Here is a 24,723-nt window from a genome sequence, read left to right as displayed (position 1 = left end):
TAAATCATGTGTGGACCGCACCACATGCTGTATGTGCGCAGCTAACATTTCTGAGCCCCGTTTGTTTGGGTGAAGTCCGTCTGTCTTAAAAAGAGACATTCTTTGCCAGAAAATATTAAAATTATCCACATAACACACACGGTGAGCCCTGCAGGCGGACTGGAGCCAGTCGTGGAGGCCAAGGAGTCTACTGAAGCGGCCAGCACCGCGACCAACTGTGGGAATGGGACCAGAGATAAAAACGGACTTTCCACACTGCTTTAAAAAGTTAAAAAGACGGTTAAAATCTGATTTTGTCAGCTCAGACTGCCGAAGAGCTGTGTCATTTGTTCCGACATGGACTATCACTCTTGTGATGGAGGACGGGAGCGACGGCATCAGGTCCTGGAGTTTTTTTAAAATGTCAGCTGTGGTGGCACCGGGGAAGCAGCGAGTGGTAGCATTAAAGAAACGGAGGTTTCTGGTTATGGAGTCACCAATTATTAGTGTGGTTGGGGAGAAAAGAGGACGAGGAGATGCCGGTTGTGTGGTTCCAGAGCAGGACTGAGCAGAACTGAAGCCACATCCATAAAGCCAGTCAGCAGGGAATCTTTCTCTTTGAGTTCCTCTGAAAGTCGTCGGATGTCTTCCATAAGGTCAGCAATCTTCTTGTTCGCTTTCTTAAGGAGTGAGCAATCCTCATGGGGCAGAGTTATCTCGGCTAGCATGGTCACCGGAGCTTTGTTGCGATCAGTAGTGTTGATCGCGTTTTTACGGTCATCTATCTTAAAATCCATGTCGGATGACTAAAATCCTTAACCCACGTAAAACTTAAATAAAGTTAAGTTAAATAAAAAGGATATAAAAAATGTAACGAAAAAAGAGTGGATTAAAACTGGATAAGAGTCCGGTTTAAGACGGAGCTTCCGACAGGTGGCTACAGACGCCAACGCATGCGCAGAGAGCAGATTACGTCAGCAATTACGTCAATGATAGGGCTGCATCCAACAATTAATGTAACTTTCTGAAACTGACAATGTGACATTCACATAGCAATTGGTCAGGTGTGTGGAGTTGTGAAAGTAAGGTTTGAGCTTCTCTTTTTTCAGTCTTTACACAACAATTTCACTTTTCATATGAAAACGTGCAAAACTACAAATGCCCTCCAGGAAGGATTGCGCATCATTATTCAGAAACAGCATTTAAACAAGTTTTGCATCTTGTCCCTCTCAGTGACAGCAGGCTTTTCACCCCAGAGTCGGACAAAATATGGTACAAATTAGTTTGTTTTGAGCTTGCCCTCGGCAGCTCTACGTCTGAAGGCTGTTTCAAAAAGCAGGATTAGAAGGTTAGCTAAACACTTGAGAACAGATGATGCTTTATATTCTCATGATTCTCACTTGAACCTCTGAAACTAAACGTGAATGTTATGTCATGTTTTCAATGATATCTAACAAAACAGAAAATAACATTTCATAAGATATTTCATCTACTGCTCGGAGAAACACTGCCCAGTGGTGTAGTTTTATTACGCAAGCTGTCCTCAAATCATAGTAAACACACACAAATTTGCATGCAGCGTTGTATTCGCTGCAGCCTGCTCATCCAGCTGACCCTTGAATCAGTAGAATGCAATACATTACAACACAGCTAGCAACACTGATGTGCATTCAGGAACAAACAGGGTGGCGCTGATGTTTTGTTGCATCCTGAGGGCTCAACAGTAAACACAATCATAGAGCAGAGTAAAGATTAGCATGCCGTGGAACAGGCTCCCTGAGCTACAGGATCACGTCGTAGATCATAACATCATTTCCACCTTTACTACCACATTCTGCAGCAGAAAGAGCTTTGTGATGGTGAGCAGAGCAATGTGTGTGCGTGTGTGAGTGTCTGTTGTCAGCTTTTGCCAGGTTTCGCCTCTGGTAAGGAAGACACGATTGGCCAATCAGAGCACGACAAATGGATGACTGGGTGCTGCTCTCCCCTCCCCCATTACTACAAATCTAGAGTAGATACCCCACTCCCTGCACACACACATGCATCAAATCCCCATCCCCCATCTCTCATCTGAGACTACAGTAAAAATTAAGATGGCCAACATAGAGTATGCACATTTATCTCACAGTGTGCAGTTAAAATCATTTATATAGATGTTTCAGTATGTGTCATACCTATTATTTCACTTGAAACAGTGACATTTGTGGGGTTTTGTATTAACTCATTGTGTAATACATCATCATACTGTTGTTAATATACAAATTTGGACAATTTATTTTTTCATTAAACTGGGGTAGAGACTTTATGGCTACATTTATACTGAAAGTGTACTGTAGTCAAATGCTGGGCCGCAACTAACAATTATTGCTAATCATTGATTAATCTGTTGATTATTCTTTGACGTAGTGATTAATCACTTAGTCCATAAAATGTCAGTTTCCCTGAGGTCTCTCTCCAAGTGTCTTTTTTTGTTCAACCAACTGTCTGGATGGGACAAATGTGTGGCATATTTGCTTGATAAAATGATTAATTGAATATCAAAACTTGTTGACAAATTGACAATTTGTTTGAACACTGGTCAAAGATGACAGAATCACTTCCCTTATTTAATGTTGTGACATCCATTGATAATAGCACAAAACATTTGTACAGACCGAAGATGGTGATTAAGTTCTTCAGCTGTCTTTTGTGTTTTAATTATATTTACGATAACATAATAAACAGTACCATAACCACAAATGTTTCATGTCTGTTAATGACCTCAGTACATGCTAGTTTTTCAGCTCTTATTTCAGAAAACCACTGATTTATTTTTTGTTTTCTTTTGGGTTCCCTCCTCCCTCCATGTAGTGGCCATTTTTACCATGTTCCAAGTTCAAACATCACTTTAGACTGCAGTATATAATTGTTTTGACTTGTGTTTCATTGAATTAAATCAAACAATCTTGTAAAGTCCAGGAGGGAGAGAAAACGCTGAATTATCCAAAGTTACATCTCAGCCTGGTCCATTACCGATGACACATTATACTCATTATAGACTATCACATGTTACCACACGGTCAAAAGCTTGTTTTGATCCAAAGCGCAGACTTCTCTACAGAAAAAAGCAGTTTCTTTAGACAATAGATACTAAAAGTGCCTTACAACAACATCAATAGTCTAATGCAACAAAAATATACCTGTAGTCTAGCACTTAAAAAAATAATAATAGCAAATATAAATATAACCTTAACATAGTTCACCTATTGACATAAACTGTTGTATAAACTTCAATAATATCAGAACTATATAACCTGATAGCAATGTAAATCATTTACCAAATATAAATATGAGCTTTAGTGGCTCCTACAGCCCAGAAGCATGAAAAAGACTATTTCATAATCTCAGCGACTTTTCTTCCCTGCTTTTCTCAAGTCTCCATGCCAAGTTGATGTCCAGGCTCTTGCCTTAGAGTACTTCATTATAGTATCTCGCATGCTACAATATGAACATTTAAATTTTGCATACTAGCTGTTTGCTCATCTAAAAATGTCGACAGCTTTAACTGTTTTCAGGGCTCATGAGTCCTCCAGTGTGTTCATTATGTAACACCACTCAGTGCTACCTACACTGACATTTGGAGTATAGAGCTGACGCTGTCATCCTGAGCAGCCTGCAGCACGTTGAGTGGGTAAACTGCAGTTCTAACATTAAAATCAACCATATGGAGCCACGGCTCTCTGAAAATCGATGTCATACAATATAATTATGACCTGAGAGTGATCAGGCGTGATTGAGTGAAAAGACACATTGATGAGTCCAAAAAAAGAAAAGAAGAGAAAAGTTGAGAAGTGTGTTTGTGGACAGTATATTGTTTTTGTGTGTATTTGTATGTAAACATCTGTAAACTGTGTTTGACATCATGTTATGTGTGTTGCTTCGACACTTTAACGCAAATGTAAGTCTCCAGAAAGTTTAATAACAGGTAGACACTGGTTATATATGTATACGTGGTGTGATGTGTCTACAATAACAATAGTAAAGACAGCAGTCTTTTGCTCTTCTGAACTCCTCACAGACAGCAGAATGATGCAGTTGAACCTGAAGCTGCTTAGCTCAAAGAGCAAGGCTGGCTAGGTTTGTGGCTAAGGAGAGATAGCGAAGAAGGAAGAGGCAGGATTAGTTTTTGACAAAGTTTGCAGAGAATTGAGTGTGTCAACGTGTCAACTGCTGGCAGATTTTTAAAAAACCAGAGTCCTTTTAATATGCATACACATGGGAACAATGTGTCAGAATGAAGTCTTACCCATGGTGTATGTGTGTTTGTCTGTGTCTTATTTGTTTAGGATCAAGTACATTGTTCTGATCATGGCAGAAAACCCAAAGTCGATATTTTGGGGCATCTGCAGGTCTTACCATATGAATCACTTATAAAATAAGTTCATTCATCTTTTTTGCACAATTTGTCCTCACTCGTACACACATCTAAAAACATTTTATTACTACTGTGTGCAAACTATCTGCTCTAACATCATGCCTTTTTATTTGTAATTCCCTCTTATCATGTTTTGTGTGTTTTTTGGTTTGTTTGTGCACTCAAATCACTCATTCATCCTCAGCACTGCTACACTGAATATATTTGTTACCATTACCATACAATTTTTATAATTGCTTTCATGTCACTGCTACATAGCAGAAGAGAATTACAAACTCAATTTCACTTTACAGCTTGTAGTAATGTGACAAATAAATCTACCTTGTACCTTAAGGTTTCATCAGGATGGTAAATATTTAATGCAGGATACAAGACTGTACACAGTTCTAGCTACTAAGGAGCAGTGTGCTGTAAACCAATCAAGTATTATATCTTTAAAGACAATACCATGTAATATTAAAACTCTTTTCGCTTGAATTTCTGCACCCTGCAAATTCTTCTTTATCATTTTACCAGCCCAATGTATTAAAGGGATAGTTTGGGATTTTTGAAGTGGCGCTGTTACCTGTGGACAGGGTCAGCAGCAAAATGTGTTTTAGCCACTTAAAGGAAGGCCCACTAAAAAAATCTACATTATATATAGTGTGCGCAATATATGGGATACAGCCTTTTCCTTTGCAACAACATTTTCTTCACCGTAGAACTTCAGTATTCCTACACATAAGCTCAATTAGCTGTGCACTGTATACTGAAAATCTGATGGCAAGGTCACTGCTGAAAATATTCTAAATATAGCGTAAACGTGAGCTGGTGTTTTTTTTTTTTGGTGGGCCTAAAAATACATTTTGTTGCTAATCCTTTGCTTAGCTTCTGTGCCGGTACAACTGTCTGCTTCCTCAAACTGGGGATGCTCTGACTGCCATCTACTGCAGGCCCCACTTCCCCTGAACTATCCCTTTAAGTTTAAACGCTGAGACAATGGTGTGTTACCTGCCAAAGTGGGTGGTAAAATTCATAAAGCTTTTTCAAAGGAAAATGCTCACTAGGCTCTCTCATCTCAGAGGAATTCAAACTTGTTTCAAGATGTTAAAATGTTGGCTTAAATAAATTTGCTGATGCACCAAAGCTTTAAGTGCAGAGGAGCATTTCTTTTCTCATAGTTCTTCCTCTGCAGAGGTCATCAGTTCTCTAACAGTGTGTTTTTTTCATAGCAGATATAAACTTACCAATCACACTGAAATCACATTTAGCTGCTAGCTGTAACTTTCCCTTTTAGAAATTGGTGTAAGTGCACATTTCATATTAGACATATATCTACAACGTAATCTGTCAGAATTCTCTGTGAGGAAAGAGTTAATAAAAACATCCCTCTTTTTTTTATCCAGGATACGGCAGGTCAGGAGCGATACCGTACCATCACCACGGCCTACTACCGAGGAGCCATGGGCTTCATCCTCATGTATGACATCACTAATGAGGAGTCCTTCAACGCGGTCCAGGACTGGTACGTGATTGGCTTGAGGGTGTGTCACATGACTACAGTTTAAACTGACGCCAAGGACCTTTCCTGCGGGGTGGGGGGGATGATGGATCAAGTGGTATTTGGATAATCAGCAAGTCTGGAAATAGATACTGTAGATTAATGAACAGAGCAGACAATGCGGTTCAAGTTTCTGTATGTATTGTTTAAACTGTCCACAGCATCCGCTTTCTCTGTGTCTGTAGAAGAACTGGACGCTGCAGGGATCATTATCTTTTATCCTTTCAGTCTCCTGCTGTCACTTTGGCTTGGTGTGTCATTTCTCTGTTATAATATTACTCTGATTGTCCTTAAAGAAAACATTTGGAAGTTCAAACTTATTTTAACTACACTACTGTAGTATGTCAAAGTCTAGGTTTTACTTTCACTGCTCCTTCATCCTTCTTGTTTTCATCATTCTGGACAGTAGAAAGAGCTCTTGCTTTCCATCACATAATCACAAATGTTGTTCACTGCAGAAAGTAAAACTGTAATGACACTCATTGGGGGTATGTAGGTCAAAGACAAAGATTCAGTTAGAAAAGACAAATTCACCAATGAGCAGAGGTGGAAGAATCACCACAGTGGAGAAATACTCTGTTACAAGTAAAAGTCATGCATTCAAAATTGTGTTACTTCTGTAAGTACAAAACTATTATCATCAAACATTCTTTAAAGTATAAAAAGTAAAATCATCATGCAGTATGGTACGTTTCAGAATATTGTTTATTATTATATTGGATGATAATTGTTGATGCATTGATCTGTACTCACTCAATGCTGTAGCTGGTAAAGATGGAGCTCATTTAAATAAATTCAGTAACTGCTGGGTATCTTGTGAATTTGCCCTTTTATCTTAATCCATAATAATACATTTATTTATTGATTATATTTTTTATTATTAATCTAAATCTATAAAGTAACTAAAGCTGTCAAAAAATTGTAGTGTAGTTAAAAGTACAACATTTCACTCAACATTGTAGTGGAGTAGAAGAATAAAGTAGCAGAAAATGGAAATACTCAAGTAAAGTATAAGAACCTCAGAATTGCACTTAAGTACTGTACTTTCTCCTGGCCAATGAACACACAGAAGGAAAGGATGAGGGAGTTACAAACGGGGTTTATTGTGCAACATTTTAACAAAAAAGCTTTTTTTTTGGAATTTCTGAGACAATTACTGAAAATCAGATGGTGATTCTTGTTGTACCGCATTTCAGATTCTGTCTGACACTTCCAGCTCTCAACACCTAAAATAATAAACAGAATAAGGACAGTCAGGCAAAATTTGCTTGCTGTCAAATTCTGTGAAATAAAAGTCACATGTGAGTTTCATTTTTCAGGAGAAGCTTTTGTAACTTTGTAAAATCACTGTGATCCAGAACTTGGTTTAAGTAGCTTTTCTCTGTACACACTGGTTAGAAAACAAATGAGAGGAATGCTCCGAACTTCAGGATCACATTTAGTTGCAGTGTGACGACAGTCTTTGAGTTTCCTTTCTGCTGGGTGTGTTGGTTCCCAGGTCGACTCAGATTAAGACATACTCGTGGGACAACGCCCAGGTGCTGCTGGTAGGAAACAAGTGCGACATGGATGACGAGCGAGTGGTGAGCGGGGATAGAGGCCGCCAGCTGTCTGAACACCTCGGTGAGTGCATGGTGTGCACACACTCACTCATACACACACACACACACACACACACACACACACTTCATATCTATGACTCATCGTAAGGTACACTTACACTGAATCAATGACCAGGCTGAAGGTTAGTGTTGCTAGATTATGTTTTGAATCACCAAAGTCATTGATTGAGATTAACCTTTTGGGAACCATGAATATCTATCTGACAATCCATCTAATAGTTATTAAGATATTTCAGAGCTGCTACCATGGCCGTTTTACCAGGTGTTCTCAGTACTACATCTTCACCACTACACTATGCAGTTGCACAGATGACCATGTCCTCATTAAACCTCTCCCACACCCTATATCTTCCCCAGGATTTGAGTTCTTCGAGGCCAGTGCCAAGGACAACATCAATGTAAAGCAGACCTTTGAGCGCCTGGTTGACATCATCTGTGAAAAGATGTCTGAGAGCCTGGACGCCGGAGATCCCGCCGTCACAGGGGCCAAACAGGGGCCCCAGCTGACAGAGCAGCCTGCTCCTCCTCACCAGGACTGTGCATGTTAAAGCTGACTACTCCCTGAAACCCTTTTCCTCCCTCTTCCTCCTTGTACTCCTTCAGCTGGACCCCAGGGCCTCGGGTCCATACTCTATCACCCTTCTCACTCACTTTCCTGCTTTTTCTATAACCTAGGAAGGATCCATGGCTGAGGGGCACAAGAGCCAGGTTACAAAGTGTCTGAAATGCTCTGAGTTGCTTGTAGAACAGTGCATGGGGTGTGTTTGTTTCTGGTTTCTCCTCATGACGGAGCTAAAAGGTGCAAAAGCAAGTTCAGTGAAACCAGAGTGTTTCAGACTCTTTGCAGCCCAGGTTCTTGAAGGTTCCCCACCCATCTTCTGTTGTCTCCCTGTTCCTTATTGTGGTTTTACAAGAAGGATTTGACGGCGTCTATCCTCAGAGTGCCATTTAAATCCTTCCAATGTTTACAGTACAATGTTTCTTGTCAGTCAAATTTCTTGAAAATATGTCAGCCCCTGATGTGGTGACCAAGAAGGCCACAGTGGAGGTAATGTGTGAGGGGTTAACCAGCTAAAATCTGCTCCATACTGAGTGTTGCATTTCTTATAGGATTCTGGATACACACAGAATCAAACATACATGGATCTGTGTTTAATTTGTTGTGTCACCTTGTATCTAAACATGGATATTGCAGGGATTAGCAACTGTTTTGTTTTCATTGTTCATCTAAGCTTTTTCATTTGGCCTTTTTTATGTTTTTACATTTTTTTTTTTTGTATTCTGGTGCCCCATTTATTCTTTTCATTCATTAAACACTGGGTGGGGAAAATACGAACAAGATGGAGCTAGGGAAAAAAATGCAAAAAATGAAGAGACACATTTTATTTAATTATATTTATTTCAAATGTACATATAAATGTTGTGCATATATATAATATCAACAGGTATGCATATCTGGAAATTAATTTTAATAGGAATGAAGTTATATGAAGATAATATCAAATATAAGAGTCTCTGTTGTTGGGATTGTTTGGATGATGTGTGGCAGCTCGTACATGAGTCATTTCATTTCCCTGTCAGTTTGGTCTTATGCTGCTTTCCAGAGATGTTGCAAAGTCAGAAAATCAAACTTTGTGTTAAGAAAAGGCTGTGGAATAAGTGAGTCCGAATAACATGTCAGAAAATGACCAATATGATTATCATCCTCTAAATCCACTCGGTGTGATTTCAAGCACTGCTGCTAATAATAAAATAACATTTTTTAAATGGCTCTGATATTAGAGGAAGACGCTTCTGGAAAAGCTTTGTGCTGCATCGTGTTGTTTTAAGCCAGACTGTAACTGCAGTGAAGCTGACATCAATAATCAAACCATTTGAGTCTACTGAAAGCTCAAAGTCATCTAGGTATAGCATTAACGTTGTAATTAGGCTGGCGAACGTTTTGATGCATCTTGTCTCAAGATAAAAATAGTTCCTGCTGTCTTTAATGTAATGAAAAAAATTTAAGAAATCTGAAAAGCATTTTGTGCAACAGCTATGCAGTTGTGCTTGCAAACAATGCTACAAGTTGATATTATACTATTCTAATTCGCAGAGAAAACCTTGCAGGCGTCTGTTTTTTCTGAGCTGGACTAACACCAAGCACGGACGTTGAAATTGTGTATTTGGAACAACTGACAATTTCTGACTCCAGAAAGCAAATGTTAGGTTTTAATATCCCTTATAGCTGTTTGGATAGTCACAGCTACTTTATCAAATTTATGAGACTAATATGGCATGACATACAGTAAATACCCAGATGAACCAGGCACATTGCTGTTACATGGCACAAATCTTAGATTGCATAGCCACTAGGACATGCAGGTTTGGTTTTAGCCAAGTAATTAAAGCTTGTACTTGACAATTACAGTAACTGTACAGGAACATGTCTTGCTGGTGTTGACTTGACGACCTTTGATCACACAGTCAACAGCTGCTTAGATGTTTGTAATCTAGTTTGCACTGAATGAGACTGTATCCAGGATCATGCTGTGTTTGCAGCTCACATGTTCAGCTACTTATGAGTTTAAATGCATAATTTTGAAATGCACGTTTAATGGTACTGGAAAGACTGGATTGCAGCATCTATGTAGTTTATATGCTGATCTCTTTTTAGCTCTGAACCTGTGAGAATGTGTTAGGTCAAGCTCTACGGCAACTCTGTAATTTAACCTTTCCCCTTTCCACATCCGTTACACTTGCTTAGTAACAAACTACTCATAGTAAGACTTCTTCAGAATCAGTATTACAGAGTCTGTTTGTGTGTAGTGTTATCTCCACTGCTCAGTCTTCAGGTGAAGTATGCATTAAACTGTTAAAGTCAAACAAATATCAAACTGCTAGAGGCTGAAATGTTGAGGGGCCAAGTAGCTGCTGAGTGATCACCAGTTTTGTGTCAATGCAGGATTGAAATATTCTGGTTGTCTTGGTTATAACCCTATATACCATCTATGGTTCCAACACTGTGTAATCACACATCTTTTCTCTGTCACTCACTCTGGGTGTCATTATCCCCCGAACAAACAAAGTGTTTGTACGCTAGTTTGATACAGTTTCCAGATTTAAAACTGGTTTTCCCAGGTATTCCTTGTTTTCACTTCACTGCTGTAAAAGCAAGTTTTAAAAGTCTAAAATTGTAATAAAACAAGTGCTGCTTGGTGGTATTCCAGTGAAAACAGAGTGAAAGAGGAGGGTACCTATGGATTGAGAAAGAAAAGCACTGTAAAAATTATTGTGGGGGTCAAAATCATGGAATGTTTGACTATATGATTAAAGCAAATCTGAATCAGAGACGCATTCATTTGAGAGTACCTGTTGCATTACTTAACTGTCAAATGTAGCATACAAACCTGTAATCACATGAGCCACTGACTATGACTGACCAAGTCAAAGTGTCCCACCAAAGTAGTGATTTTCTGATCAGAAATGTAGTGGTCAGAGAGGGAGTGACGATCACCTCAAACCTGGGAGACGATTTTGATCCTGCATACATTTTACTTCTTACTGGTTGTGACTGTTTCTTTACCGATAAAATCCAAACTTTGAAACTGTTCTCCTTTCTAATATGTCTTCCTCTCTATATAAACCAGATGTGTAAATACTGTACCTCTGAGTCATATGTGTGGATTGTGTTGTATCGACTCAGGCTTGCAACAAAAAACAAGTTTAAAAAAAAGACAGTAAAAACCTGAAAACCCCAAAAGAGTCATGTTGTACTGTATCTGCATTAATTTATAGGCCTGCTTGTGAATGAATGTGTCACCCTGTTACAAAGCAATACACGCTACAGTATCTAGACGTAAAAAAAAAAAAATGCCATCAAGCTGGTTAGAGGTTGCCGACTTTAGATCTTCTAGCACGCAGAAAAGGTACTTTATTTGGTCTCGTATCACTGCCTCTTCAAATCCTCCTCAGTTTGGGCCATCAAGATGAGAGAATATGCTGTGGATGTTTTTATCTGTACTTTGTGGTAAAACAATAAAAAGTTACTAACAATCAGTTGATTCTTCGATTTTGAATATTTTGTACCTTGGGGGGTGAGATGGGTATTGTTAAAATCCCAAATCCCAAAATGAACTCATAATATAGATATGCACTCACTGGAAGAAAAAAAAACATTCGCTGCATCATAAATATTGTTTTAACCCAGACAGTAAAGTTTAGATCCAGATTTATTCAAAATAATCCAATGTTCGAGTGTCATGAAAGCTCATGTTTGGGTGCTTCTTGTCCCTTCAGCCTCAAGATGTCACTGTTTCACTTTCCGCTGGCAGACACCAAAAATTTTTCGTGCTACAATTTCTAAAAAATTATGATAATTGTGATGCTGCCCCCTTGAGGATGTTAAAAAATGTGTATACTTAAATAAAATATGTTTGCAATATATGCAAATATTCCAAGTCAATTCCAAATTTCCCTGATATAGTATTTGATAAAATGTTTGTTTCCACATATTTACCTACTTTCTAATTACGAAGACATATCATTGATTTCAAGCAATTGTTGAAAGTTTCCTTCTCTTAAAACAGACTCTTGGAATGTAGTGTGATGTGAAATCTATTCCTGCCTCAGAGACATGCTACCTTTAGTCCACTTTGTGTTCTCTGATGCAACAATCAGATCCTCCACTATGTTGGATTTTTTTCTCAGAGATCAACATGCCCAAAACAACATTTACTCTTCTTCTCGTTATCTCAGCTGAAACAATAAATGTTTTTCATCTCTCCATAACATGGGCTTTAGTGGCAGTGATCGAGAGACACAAATGTTGTAAATAATTCACTTTTCACTCAATCCACTAAATCACTAAATGATAAGCAATATAAATATTTACAGTAATACATATTCTTCAAGGCAAGGTGAAGCACATGTATTTAATGCAATATTTTTTATATTGCATTTTTAATATTTTTATTATTTTATTATTTATTTTTAAAAAACTCTCTTCTTAATAAATAATTTTTCCACCATACCAAAAAAATCTGGTTTATGCGTATGTCCCTTACCCTTAGACAGCCGGGACGTAACACCTGATCAGTTAAATTTATTAAATAATAGCATAATGAAAATTACATTTTGCAGATTTTGCAGTCCTAATTTTCTTGAACTGTGGTCAGACAAGAGCCTTTTTCTCATCAGGGTTGGACAACACTGACTGGCCCATATCAAAAGGCCACACAGTGTTTTAAAAGACCTGATCTTAAGGACCCCTACATAGATGTGTACTGGATTTGACAACATTATGTTGTATGGAATTGTATGGATTAATTCCCTGCTGATGAATCAATAAAACTACCGTACCCATCCGCTCTCACACAATACAGGTTGTCTGTTCAAGTGCAAACTTGTCCTAATTCTGCTGTGGACATCCTGGAGTTCTTCAATGTCCTTCCGGATGTCAGAAACTGTCAACATATTCACCCAAATGTCTGTCCAACCATTAGTGCTGCAACCTAATTTGTAATTTCCTAATTAACCAGCAGAGGGAGAAAGACAGCAGGGATAAGATACTGATTACAAAACACACTTCATTAATACAGTCTCCATCAGAGGAGAAACTATAAATATAATCCTAATAAAAATATTTAAATTGAGTGATCCATTAAAAAAATCACTATAATGTTGTGTTGGCGCTGCCATATAACCCACAATTTAATTTCTTTCTGTCTTTATATTATTCAATATAACTTAATTAAAAGCATCCCTGTACAATTTTCCATATTATTCTAAAAAACAATGTGCAATGTAAGACAAAACTAATTCTTAGAGGAATATCTTCATAACACTGAATATAACAACATCTGTGGAGGCCTATACCGTTCATTTCCCATCAACAGCTGGTTTACTGTTGCACACACTGGCTTAGACTTATGTTTTTTCCAACATGTATGTAAATATGACAGTTTAGCCAAAATGGAGGAAACAGTGTTTATTGCCGAGCAGCATTTAATTCAGAACACAGCGGCATACAGCCAAATAACTGTGGCAAGAACAGTCAGTGCAACAAAAACGTTTACTTTTCACATTAAAACAAGAACACGTTGAAAAAGGGAAACAGTGGATTAAAAAATAGATAAATACATTGTGTTTGCAAATGTTAAAGATAATAATTGCTGAGAAATTACGCCCTTTGACACAGTGCAGGGCAACATTCGAGTACGTGAACAACATGCAAATTGTTCCCTACAGAAATACTGTAAATAGTCCATATTATGTAGATTATCTCTTACAAATGTGGGCGTAGGCATATGCAGTTTTCTTACAGCTAATTCCTCATAGACTGTAGGCCTATTGAGAGTCACAAATGTGCATATTTCTGTAGAAATGCTGTAAATCCGTTTGGTCCATGTATAGACAGTCTGTAAACATGTTTACAAGGGGAAAAATCGATATATGTGCAGTCTGTCATTAAAGTTGAGCATAAAGCCTCAATAAGTGCCTCGTTCTCTCATCAGGTTAGCCAGTGGCCAAATTCCATTTAAAAAAACGCAGTTTAATGCTGCCTTGTTCGCCAGTAAACATATTTACGAGGTAGAACATGATTTCATACATCGAACATATTACAGGCAAATGCTCTTCATTTCGGCATAAATCCAATTAATCAACTGGCGATCATTGATTTTAAAATCCAATGATTAATAGTGATGCGTGCTCGCCAGACTACTGTGGAGCAATTAGGGTTCTGGAAATTGCTTTACTTAAAAAGCAATATTAAATCGTGTTTTACCAGGTATGTTCACCTTTTGTCGGTGCTCAATGTCTAATTTAGCCTGGTATTCATTCCACTTGGAACGGCACACATCTGGGCTACGCTATAGCCTAACAAAGTCCATGAAGCTTAGGGGCTGCTGACCCCACACACCCTTCCTACCCCCGCCTAGTGCACTTGAACCTCGCGTGTCAGCAGCTGGCAGCCGCTGTTGACATGGGTGATTACTTTCTGTTTCAGCTGAGCCACTTGCTCCCTCAGCAGGCCGGCCGTTGATGCCAGTTCGTTGTTTTGGCTTTTCAGCGTTTTGACCTTGTCCTCCAGCCTGGAGATCCGCTCCAGTTTGCGCATCCGACACTTGGACGCTGCAATCCGGTTCCTGAGCCTCTTCCTCTCGGCTTTCATGCGGTCCTGTGAGTCCATGTCGATGGGAGAAAGCGGCGGGCTCTCCCCGAAGCTCTGAACGTCGGGGACGGTCTGAGGCTCCTCCTTCAGCGGCTGGACCCGGGAGAGCTCCGGCTGCTGCGGGGCTGCCCCTAAATTATGCGATGGAGGAGGCGGGAAAGGGACCGTGTCTGTGGAGTAGTTGACAGTGGTTTCCAGTGGCCCGCTGCCATAACTGTTCAAGTTCGTATATACCGGTAAATCCGGATGGACGGTGACCGGGGCGATGTTGGCGCTAATCTCCAAGTTGTTGTTCGTCTGCCCGGTTCCGTTCAGCTGGTTCTGCTTGTGTAGATCCTCCAGCGCCTTCACGAAGCCCTCGGCGAACTCCTGCTCGTCCGTTACCGTCTTTGGGTAGAGGAACTGGGGGCTGGTGGGTGTCGTGGTGACCATTCCGTTGGACTGGATGATAAGCCTCTCCAGCTCCGGGGAGGCCAGTTTGAGCAACCCCAGCTCCGGGGCGCTGAGGATACTCTCGGCATCACGGAGATGCGGTTTGAGGTCTGCGTTGTCTGCCAGGCTCTTCATCATTATTTCTTCCGTCGTCAAAGTCGTAAAGCTCGGCACTCCCTCAGAACGGAATCCTTTCCATAACCTCAGACAAATAAACCGTAGCGTAAAATATCTTGTGTTTAAATAATATTGTAAAGTAAAAAATATTGGCAACGCTTCACTGGAACCGTCGGCAGGCTTCTGCTCTCGAGCAGGATCTGAGTGTACTGTGTGCCCGCGCGCACAGCCTCGAGCTTTTCTGGGCTCGCACGTTCCATTATGTCACACTAGAGCGCGCGCACTGGGCAGATATTACGTTTTCCAGATTTTTATTTGAATAAAGAGAGGAGGAGACGGCAGAGACATCTCACTCTGCGTCTCGTTCAGGTCCTTAAAACAGATGAAATAATGTGTTTTAGTGTTATAACATGTAGTGTTTCTTTGATCAATCTTTCTGAAAAGATGCTGTTTTTCGGTTATGTTCATTCATATTTAAGTAGGGGAGAAAGGGGGCAATTGTAACAATTTGTGGTTTCTTTGTCATCACTCAAAAACGTCTTGAACTAATTGGACACAATTTTTATAGAAGTAACTTGTATTGGTGTTTTACTTGTTAACAGTCATCAAATGTTTTTACAAGCAATGTTAAAGTCACAATATTGATTCAAACACTAGTGTTATATGTTCCTCCACATGCAGGGGCGATTGTAACAGCAAATGGGGGCAATTGTAATATACAGTATACAGTATACATAGAAAAGTAAGCTATAGGTCATTCATACACATAAATGTTTAAATTGAAAACACTTTTCTGACATTATTAGAAAGATAGTATTGTCTATTATTTTCTATATTGAGCTTAAATTCTATGCTACTATTACAAAAATCAAAATAATGTTGATCTCTTGATAAATATGTTGATGGATTATTATCACAGTACTTACAGGGCTGTTAACGGCTCTGAGTATTTAAAGTTAAGATGTCTTCTCATTAGTAGACATTGAAGATAAAGCATGAGCAATTGGCTCTTGGTGGGAATTGAACGCCGTTCAATGAAAATGCCAAAGATTCAACTATTGGACTATGCTGCAAAAACACATATTATATATATATATATATGATGTTCTTTCTAAGCCGGACACTATTTGGTTCCTGGGTCAATTGTAACACAGTGTTACAATTGCCCCCAACTGTACCACCACATGACAAGCTACCCTGCTAATGCCAATGTTATAATATTTGACAAAGATATCAAATGTTAGACAACAAAATGGTCCTCAAAAAAAGACCAATTTAAATTCATAGACATTAATGGTCAAGGCAGTATGAGAAAAATACTGTAAATGAAAAGAATTACTTTCATAGCTCAAAAATGAGTCTTGGCAGAAAAACTTTGATAAGTATGTCTTATTGGCATGTCCTTCGGCAGGCAGAGTGATGTCCACAGAGAGCGTGCATAATGAGTTTCATGGTTCTGTCTCATTTCTGATTGGTGCAATTTGAGATGTTACAATTGCCCCCAGTCTCCTCTATATTTGTTATTTTATACCACCATTGTTTGTATTTATTTATTTACTTAGAGATAGGCCGTATTGGCTAGAAACATTTATTATTAGAAACTGCAGATCCCTTGAGTCTTTATGGAAACTGTTAAAAACTGAAAACATCACAACACATAGTACATGTACATCACCCATAGGAAACTTTTTTTTTGGTGAATAAAAAAAGTGTTTTTGCTACACTGTTAAAAATTAATATGAAACAGTAAGATACACAAAATACTGTATACTGTACACATTACTTAATACTGGCCTGTATAATAAGGTACCTGCACACCCACACAGGTGTTTTCACTTATTCTAGCTATATAGATTGCTTGTTTACCCTGTATTGATCCCCCTGAAAATAAGAATATAATAAAACAGAAATTGTACAAGTGCAATTAAATCTAACCTCAAAGTTACAGGCAATAGCAGTACACATACAGTACCTACAATGTGTGTTGTACATGAACTGCAGATGTTGATTTTTACATTTAGAAAGCCTGGTTTTCCCTTTAACCACTAGCTGAGAGATGGTTTTAGTGGGTTTTCCCAAAACACAGTTGTTTGCAGACCCTTTAAACAAATAAGGTGCTTTTTACCAGGTTACTCTTCATAGAGCGCCTGCTGTTTAGTCGCAGAGGTGTCTCCTGTCTGATCACCGGAGCAAAGAACAACCCTATGGGGCCAAGCGACTGCGTTGTGATTTTAAGAACGTTCCTAAGACCAACATCTTCCCCAAAACTAAGTAGCATGCAGTGTTCGCCATGGCATTTGATCACTTGTCTTGCTTTTGTTGATCTACTTCTCCCACACACTGCATCAAGCGTAGTCTGCCAAAGCATCCCTCCGCTGCTTGTTTGGGTGGGTGATTTGCTGGCTGATCAACATCCCACCCCTCCTGTGACTGGATTGACTGTATGTGTATTCAGAGCCAATGAGTAACATCCTTTCTTGCAGGCTAAATCGAGTAGTATGTAGTTAGGACCGGAACTGCATTTCTTGGACCCTTGTTTACTTTGATACGGCTAACCAGCCAGCTAGCTATGTTTGACAGCCCCCAAAAGCTAATTACCCTTACCACAACCATCACCAAGTGTGTGCCTAAACCAAAGTTATGGATTATATGCATGTCGACCAGTTAACCCTACAACAGCTGGCAGACAAGGTTAACCTCCTTCTTGTTGCTGTGCATTACCACCACCACTCCACTAGATTGTGCTGTCGCAAAAGAACTACTGTCCTAGAACTGCGGCTACATAATATTGGCTAAATCAACAGTGGTACACAGGAAAGTAACATGGGTTGTCTTAGTTGGTGAAGTAATGTGGAAAGCAATATAACTTTGCACCGGGAAACATTAGCAACTGCTCGGCGTTAGCGAGCTAACATGACTTTCTCTGTGTTTCTCCAGCTTTACTAATGCTCACTTTGTTTTTACTCGACATCATCTGAATCTGTGTGGTCTGATGGGCTTCAGCAACATAAACCATTATTGTTATTTTGTATCCATACATGGAGTCTGTGTTTTGCTGTGAGCCGGTTGTTTTATGGCCCTTTGACAATACAATAAGGCAATGAAATTTTGATTAATTTCATTGAAATACTTGAAACAGCCCCTTTAATGAGCGATAAAATAATTGTTGTAAATAATTAATGGTAACGTGCCCATCCCTAATAAATATAGCTTCTTTTGTCTTCCTACACTCCCTAAGTTAACACAAACTCAGCAAAACCAGATACTACTTTCCAAATATTTATCTTGAAAAACAACAAATATGAATTTTGTTTAGCCTCTTTAAGTCACTGACAGACAACACACTGTGATGTTAATGGGGATATGAATTTCAGTCATGCTTATAGTTATAGATATAGGCTATTTTATTCTATGTTCTCTGTATAAACTGAACATCTGCTGAAGAAGGCAGCCACATATGATTGAAAGCTCTGGAGGGAAAAAAAGTAAATTGACCTTCTGTTAAGATTTTTATGATGTCATGGTGAGTATTGACAGGTACATGTCTTGTTTACATTTTCTACTAAATAAAATTATTTTATTTAATGTAAGAATGATTATCGCTAAACTGCAGACTATGATTTTGGACACATGCAGTTGTTATTTTCATTATACATCTGTGTGGTCAAGAAAAAAAAGTTTATGTCTTACTGCTTACTTCTGTTTTATGCCCTGAGCCAAGGCACTTGGTATTACTGCCCATCAGAAATAGGAGATCTGAAACTAATTTCAACACTTCCTGTGGTCATTTAACAGTTTCAAGTTGTTGTTTTTTTTAGTTGGATCTGGTCTCACACCCATCCAATGAAAAGGCCACATGATCAGTTTCCCCTCAATAGTTTCCATTTTCCATTTCTAATTAAAATATTTTAATTTCTCCTTTAACAATTGATATCACAATTTACTAGAGTGTTAAATATATAGTCTAATTTAAGTAGATTTGTTCTCCATGAATAATGTGGAAACTCTGTTTGCCCAAGGTTTGTACATGTTATCAGGATTTTCCCTCCTGCTTATTTTATAGCACTTCTATTCATTCATATAAAATCCCTGTTTCATCAGGTATTTATAAATAACAAAGTTACTGAACTTTGCAGATGAATTGTTCTTTCGATGTGACAAACTAATGTGACAAGTCTGTGTTTGGTTTCCTCCCTTATCATTTTAGTTTTGTGCATTTTTTCATTAACAAACAGTGCTCTGGTTTGTCAAGGGTTACATTGAAGAGGTAGGCCTATGTGCGTCACAGGTCCATCACTGCAAAGCTTTGTGGGTGGATCACATGATGGGCCCTGTGATGTCAGATCTAGCTGTGGCGGAAATGTAGGTGGGGGGAGTAAACCAACAGAGGACAGATATTTTTGTCTAAAAGTATCTGTGCAGGGAGAGTGGGGGTGCTGAGCCTGCAGTCGAGAAAGGTGGTAGCTGGAAAAGGATGTAGCACACACACACACACACACACGCACACACACGCACACACACGCACACACCACATTCTTTCATTCTCCTTTCCCTATAACCCACCATACAATACAGTGTAAGCAAAACACATTAACATAGAGTTAACCATGACAAGTGTCAAGTTTCTGGACACTGAAGTTGTGCCCACTCTTATTATAATTGTTCATAGGTGTTGATGAATTTCAAATTTATTTGTTTTTTACAATTATTTTAATTTGTCTTAACATGTAATTGTCAGGTCAAATACTTCCCCACATTTGGGGAAATATTAATTTATCAATGTATAAAATCAACAGAAGCAGTGTATTTAGCCTTTGGTGAAACAATCCCTGTTGAAACCTATGGAAGAAGAATTTGTTTCGAGGGTTTTGAGTATGAGGAACATTTTCCTAATGATTTTAAACTATGAAAAAATCATAATTTACCAATCAGTATCAGAATCCATTGTACAGCCACTTTGCAGTAGGAAATGCACCAAGAGAAAAAAGTTGCATTCCTGCACAAAGTCAGTACTGACTTTATTAGAAATACAAATGTTTTACACCACAGACCTTTGTTGCCTATTGCATTTACAATATAAACCAATACATGTTTATACATGGCACACAAGAAGGCAGCAATAACTAATTAACATTTTCTTTTGCAATATTTCATTTTCCTTTGCATCTGTCAAGCAGGTGTGCATTAGACAACACTTAGGATAAAAAATTACAGAGAAACATTTTAAGATGTAGAATTTATTCAAATCAAAATTAGATTTTTCTCTTGTGTGTCCATTTTCAAACTGGCAGACAATATGCAACCTAATTTCAAGATTAAATTGCAAACTAGACTTTTAAATTTGAATAGGAATGATGCAATGGCAGTAGAGAAGTAACCTATCATTCAAACAAAACAACAATAAAACAAATCACTTTCCTGATATGAATTTCATGGTAATGCATTCAATTCTCAAGTTGTTAACATATTTATTTCCCGACCAAAGATGTGTTCTGACCAACTTAACTGACAGTTGTTTAAAGCCATACCACAAAACTGTTACAGATGATGAATATTGACAGTACAGTATCTCAAGAAAGTTTCAGATCCAGCTGATTTACACAAGTACCAAAATAAATTTAACCACATACTGCTTGGCAGGTAGGAAATCATTTTCAAAAACTTGAGAGTGGTCACCAACAGTCACCACCAAGATACCTGTATGGCGATATAGAAAAAAAACGTTCCCTCTCCATTCAATATGACACTAACCTTGTTGGAACAAAGATTCCTGACACGATATCATAAAGATTGCCAGATAAAAACACCAAATAGCCCTTTAGTGTGTCATAATGTAACAGTGCGTCATATGACAGCTAAATGATGTTTTAAATTCCTCAAACACAAGTCAACGTGAGCTGAGGAGTAAACACAGGCATCAAGCAATCCTTTGTCATCAGTGGCTGTGGGTTAATGCTGCAAGTCAAGGCACAGAGTGATGAGCTGTCAGGAAAGCTTGGCATCGATTGGTTGTTGGAATTTCCACTGTGCCAGAGCCCAAAAGAGATCATGAACATATTGCACTGTATTAAGCAACATGTGTTTGATGTGTGGTTTGGACATGCACGTTATGTGTGATTAATGGAAGGTATTAGAGCAGATAAGGACCCTTTGAAGATAATTATAGAAACAAGCATTCATCTTCTCTTGTGAAACAGATACTTGAACGGTTGGCTTACTTTCATCTTCACATATGAATTTCTTGTGAAGCCAATGTGTGGTTTGAAAGCTAATGAAATCCAACGCATATGTGAAGTGTTATGTTGTTTTGCTCTTGCAACTAGTTTGGCAAGCTTTCATGGAAGTTATTAAATGTTGTGTTCGGCATCCTGTCAAAGCAGACTACTAAATAAATGTCGTAACGTTAGAGTGCCAGGTATGTAACTTTGTGTGGGCATGTGTGCTCAAAAATGAAACAGATGTCAAACAAAACCATATAGATGTCATTTCCTTCAGCAGCACTTCCATCCTCCCCCCACACCACTCTCCAAACTGAGGAACTGTGTATGACATTTTGTTGTAATTTTCCCAAACTGTCAGTCTGCCAGTGAAGGTGTCAGGTGTCACACTGGCCAGGTGTGAGGTAAAAACTGGTTAATTAAATCAGTTAATTTGAGGAAGTCTTTGATATTGATATTTGTTTTTTGTTTTGTTTTGTACTGTAGTTCAGTAGTAAATAATTAAATAACAATCCTGACAAGCAGAGGAACGTATGTATTTGTGTCACATGTATTACATGTACACTAACCTCCTCCAGTGGGCCTGATGACGTAGTTTCAAAGTGTAGGTGAAGTTCCATAGAGGATGTAGGAACCCCATGCAAGGAGTGACAGTGTGTGTGTGTGTGTGTGTGTGTATGTGCATGTGTATGTGTGCTGGTGGTTTTTACAAAACACACCTGTGCCCACACACGCACACACACACACAGTGACAATTTCACACACTTAACCACAAAACCTCACCAGGCCTACACCTTTTCATGGTTTAACATGATCTGCTGTAGAAAAACAGACAAAAGCATCCGATATTTGATTGATATATTTTATGTTACTGTTACAGTAGTGTGTGTATTTCTGCCATGAGGGGAACATTACACCCTAATGTTATCCCATATTTACGAATTTATATTTTAATATAACCTTACTCCATATATTATTATTTTATTACATGTATGTAGTACGCTGCTTATGTAACATTCTGTCTTTTTCCAAAGTTTGTTACTGAGAGTGTAGTCATTGCGATACTGGCTTGCGTATCTTGCGTACCGCTTGTTGTTTTTTTACAGTAATGTAAAACGAATCAAATCTTATATGAATCTATTTATTGTTATTGTTTTGCTGCTACAACAATCTAACAGTCCCACAGAAGCAACAATATCTCTTCCCAATGTGTGAGTGATATTAGTGACAGAAGTGTTATGCAATGTGTCTCATTAATCTCAAATGGTGGTTTCCATCTATTTTCCAATCAGACTATGAAACAGAGAAATGTAAATGACCTTTTGTGGAAAATGTTCTTTCTGTCTCATGCATTTTAATTTCACCTTTGAGCCTTAGTTTTTGGTGTAACACTAAATGTAACCACAAAGACATACTTTTAATTTGAGGAGAAGACAGGATTTTATAGCCACATGTTCCTCCTGTTATAAGTATACACTGTATGTCTCTTAAAAGATAATGAAAACTCTGCAGTGAATGTGGGAGGACAACAAGTTGACCTGCCACATCCGGACTGAAACGATACATTGGCTCAGTGGTTTATTTTTTTAAAGTTCTCATCCCACAGTCCAAAGACATGCGAGTCAGGTCATTTGAATACTCTACATTCCCCATACTGACATGTGTTGACAGCATACACAGATTTATGATATACTGTGTCACATGAAGGGTTCAGTATTGTTTTGTCTGTACATTTTATAATCTTACTCATCAGTGCAGTTTGCACAAATTGAAGGCATCACTTCCAGTTTACTGCAGTATATAATGATGTACCCCAGGGATCAATACTAGGATCACAATTGTTTTGGGTTTATATCTAGGTCAAAATTTACCTGCTATACTGTAAATGTTGTTGATCATCGTATTTACTGCTCCTATGAACAGGAAGTCTCCTGGTTTCAACTTGCCTTTAAGATTGCCTAATTTAGTGACTGTACAATAAGCTAACATCCCATCAAGCTATTTTGTCGTTTAGGTATAAGGACATGTTGCCCAGAAAACAGATAACCTTCAAGGGGTTATTTAAAAAACCTTTAGAGAACATTTAGAGAACATTCCCTGAATGTAAAATTAAAGCTGTATGCACATCATATAGATACAAAGCTATTAAAATATGTTTATGGCAGCAGAATGTGGCCACTGCACTTTAATTCCAAACAGCGCTATTCATTCTTACTCTGATTTTATTGTAGTCACATAGCTGCTCACCTTGGATATGCTGTTTGTAAACAGCGTGTGTGATTTGAAAAATATTTTGATCTGACTAAGACTAAAACTAATTCTAATAATCAAAATAAATGTGTTTATTAGTGTTTATGCTCTTCTTGCCTAAAGAAAAGGAAAATGAACAACTGAAACTTTCTTTTATTATGAAGGATACTGTTTTATTTTCATACCATTCATCTTGCACCAAATGTCTACCATTTGACGCCTTCTCCTTTTACATGACATGGTTTTTGGCTGATAACAGAATAGCCTATCAATTCAATACAAGTTCTTTTTTACATGCTCTTTTTAGAAATTAATTAAAATCTGTTTACCTATTTTACTATGTGCAAGGTTAAAGAATATAAAGTATCTACTTTATTTAATGTAGGCCTATCATATCATATGTTCTGTTGTAGCTCATCAATTGTAATGTTTTTATTATGTCATAATTACCTTCTTGTGTCTTGTGTCTTGTGTAAATGGGAAAGAGATTTAGTTAGTTAGTATTTAGATTTAGTAGTTTAGTTAGTTAGTCTGTTTTCAGTTTTTTTAATATATAGTCTGTGGTTTTCAGGTGGGATAACCACAACCACACCCACATCGGGGCGTGGCGGCTGTGGCTCAGGAGGTAGAGCGGGTTGGCAGTTAATCGGAAGGTCGGCGGTTCAATCCCTGGCTCCCCCTGGTTGTGTGTCGAAGTGTCCTTGGGCAAGTGTATGAATGAGTGTGAATGCTAGTTTCTGTTAGTGTATGACTGGTGAATGCAGATGTAGTGTAAATGCGCTTTGAGTAGTCGAAAAGACTAGAAAGGCGCTATACAAGTACGATTTACATTTACGGGCACATCAGGTGTGGAGCAGAGCAGCGCTAATGGGAGAACGTCTCGGGTTACGTATGTAACCATGGTTCCCCGAGAAGGGGAACGAGACACTGCGTCGGTTACAACACTATGGGAACGCCTCTAGGCGAAGCAGGTCTGAACGTGAATGAAATCACTCCAA

At 38.4% G+C, this 24,723-nt stretch overlaps 2 protein-coding genes across 2 annotated transcripts in view; one reads left to right on the top strand and one right to left on the bottom strand.

Moving 5' to 3' along the window:
- rab3ab (RAB3A, member RAS oncogene family, b) overlaps positions 1-8,316 on the top strand; it is a 9,868-nt gene extending 1,552 nt beyond the window's left edge. The window contains exons 2-4 of the mRNA XM_046049664.1: positions 5,779-5,897; positions 7,432-7,556; positions 7,913-8,316. Of these exons, the coding sequence (XP_045905620.1) occupies positions 5,779-5,897; positions 7,432-7,556; positions 7,913-8,103 (435 nt within the window). The 3' untranslated portion in view covers positions 8,104-8,316. The remainder of the gene's footprint in view (positions 1-5,778; positions 5,898-7,431; positions 7,557-7,912) is intronic.
- A 5,192-nt stretch (positions 8,317-13,508) lies between these two features.
- Positions 13,509-15,465, bottom strand: LOC123971781 (transcription factor jun-D-like). Its single transcript, XM_046050805.1, has one exon. The coding sequence runs from the start codon at positions 15,276-15,278 to the stop codon at positions 14,472-14,474; it is 807 nt and encodes a 268-aa protein (XP_045906761.1). The 5' UTR covers positions 15,279-15,465; the 3' UTR covers positions 13,509-14,471.
- Between the last annotated feature and the right edge of the window lie 9,258 nt (positions 15,466-24,723).

This window comes from Micropterus dolomieu, linkage group LG05, assembly GCF_021292245.1.
Source record: "Micropterus dolomieu isolate WLL.071019.BEF.003 ecotype Adirondacks linkage group LG05, ASM2129224v1, whole genome shotgun sequence".
NCBI lineage: Eukaryota > Metazoa > Chordata > Actinopteri > Centrarchiformes > Centrarchidae > Micropterus > Micropterus dolomieu.
Note: the sequence above shows the minus strand (reverse complement) of the source record. Positions and strands in the feature narration are given on the sequence as shown.

Bases quoted from the DNA above. Each gene is read 5' to 3' on its own strand.
- LOC123971781 (XM_046050805.1), bottom strand. From the start codon at position 15,278: ATGATGAAGAGCCTGGCAGACAACGCAGACCTCAAACCGCATCTCCGT.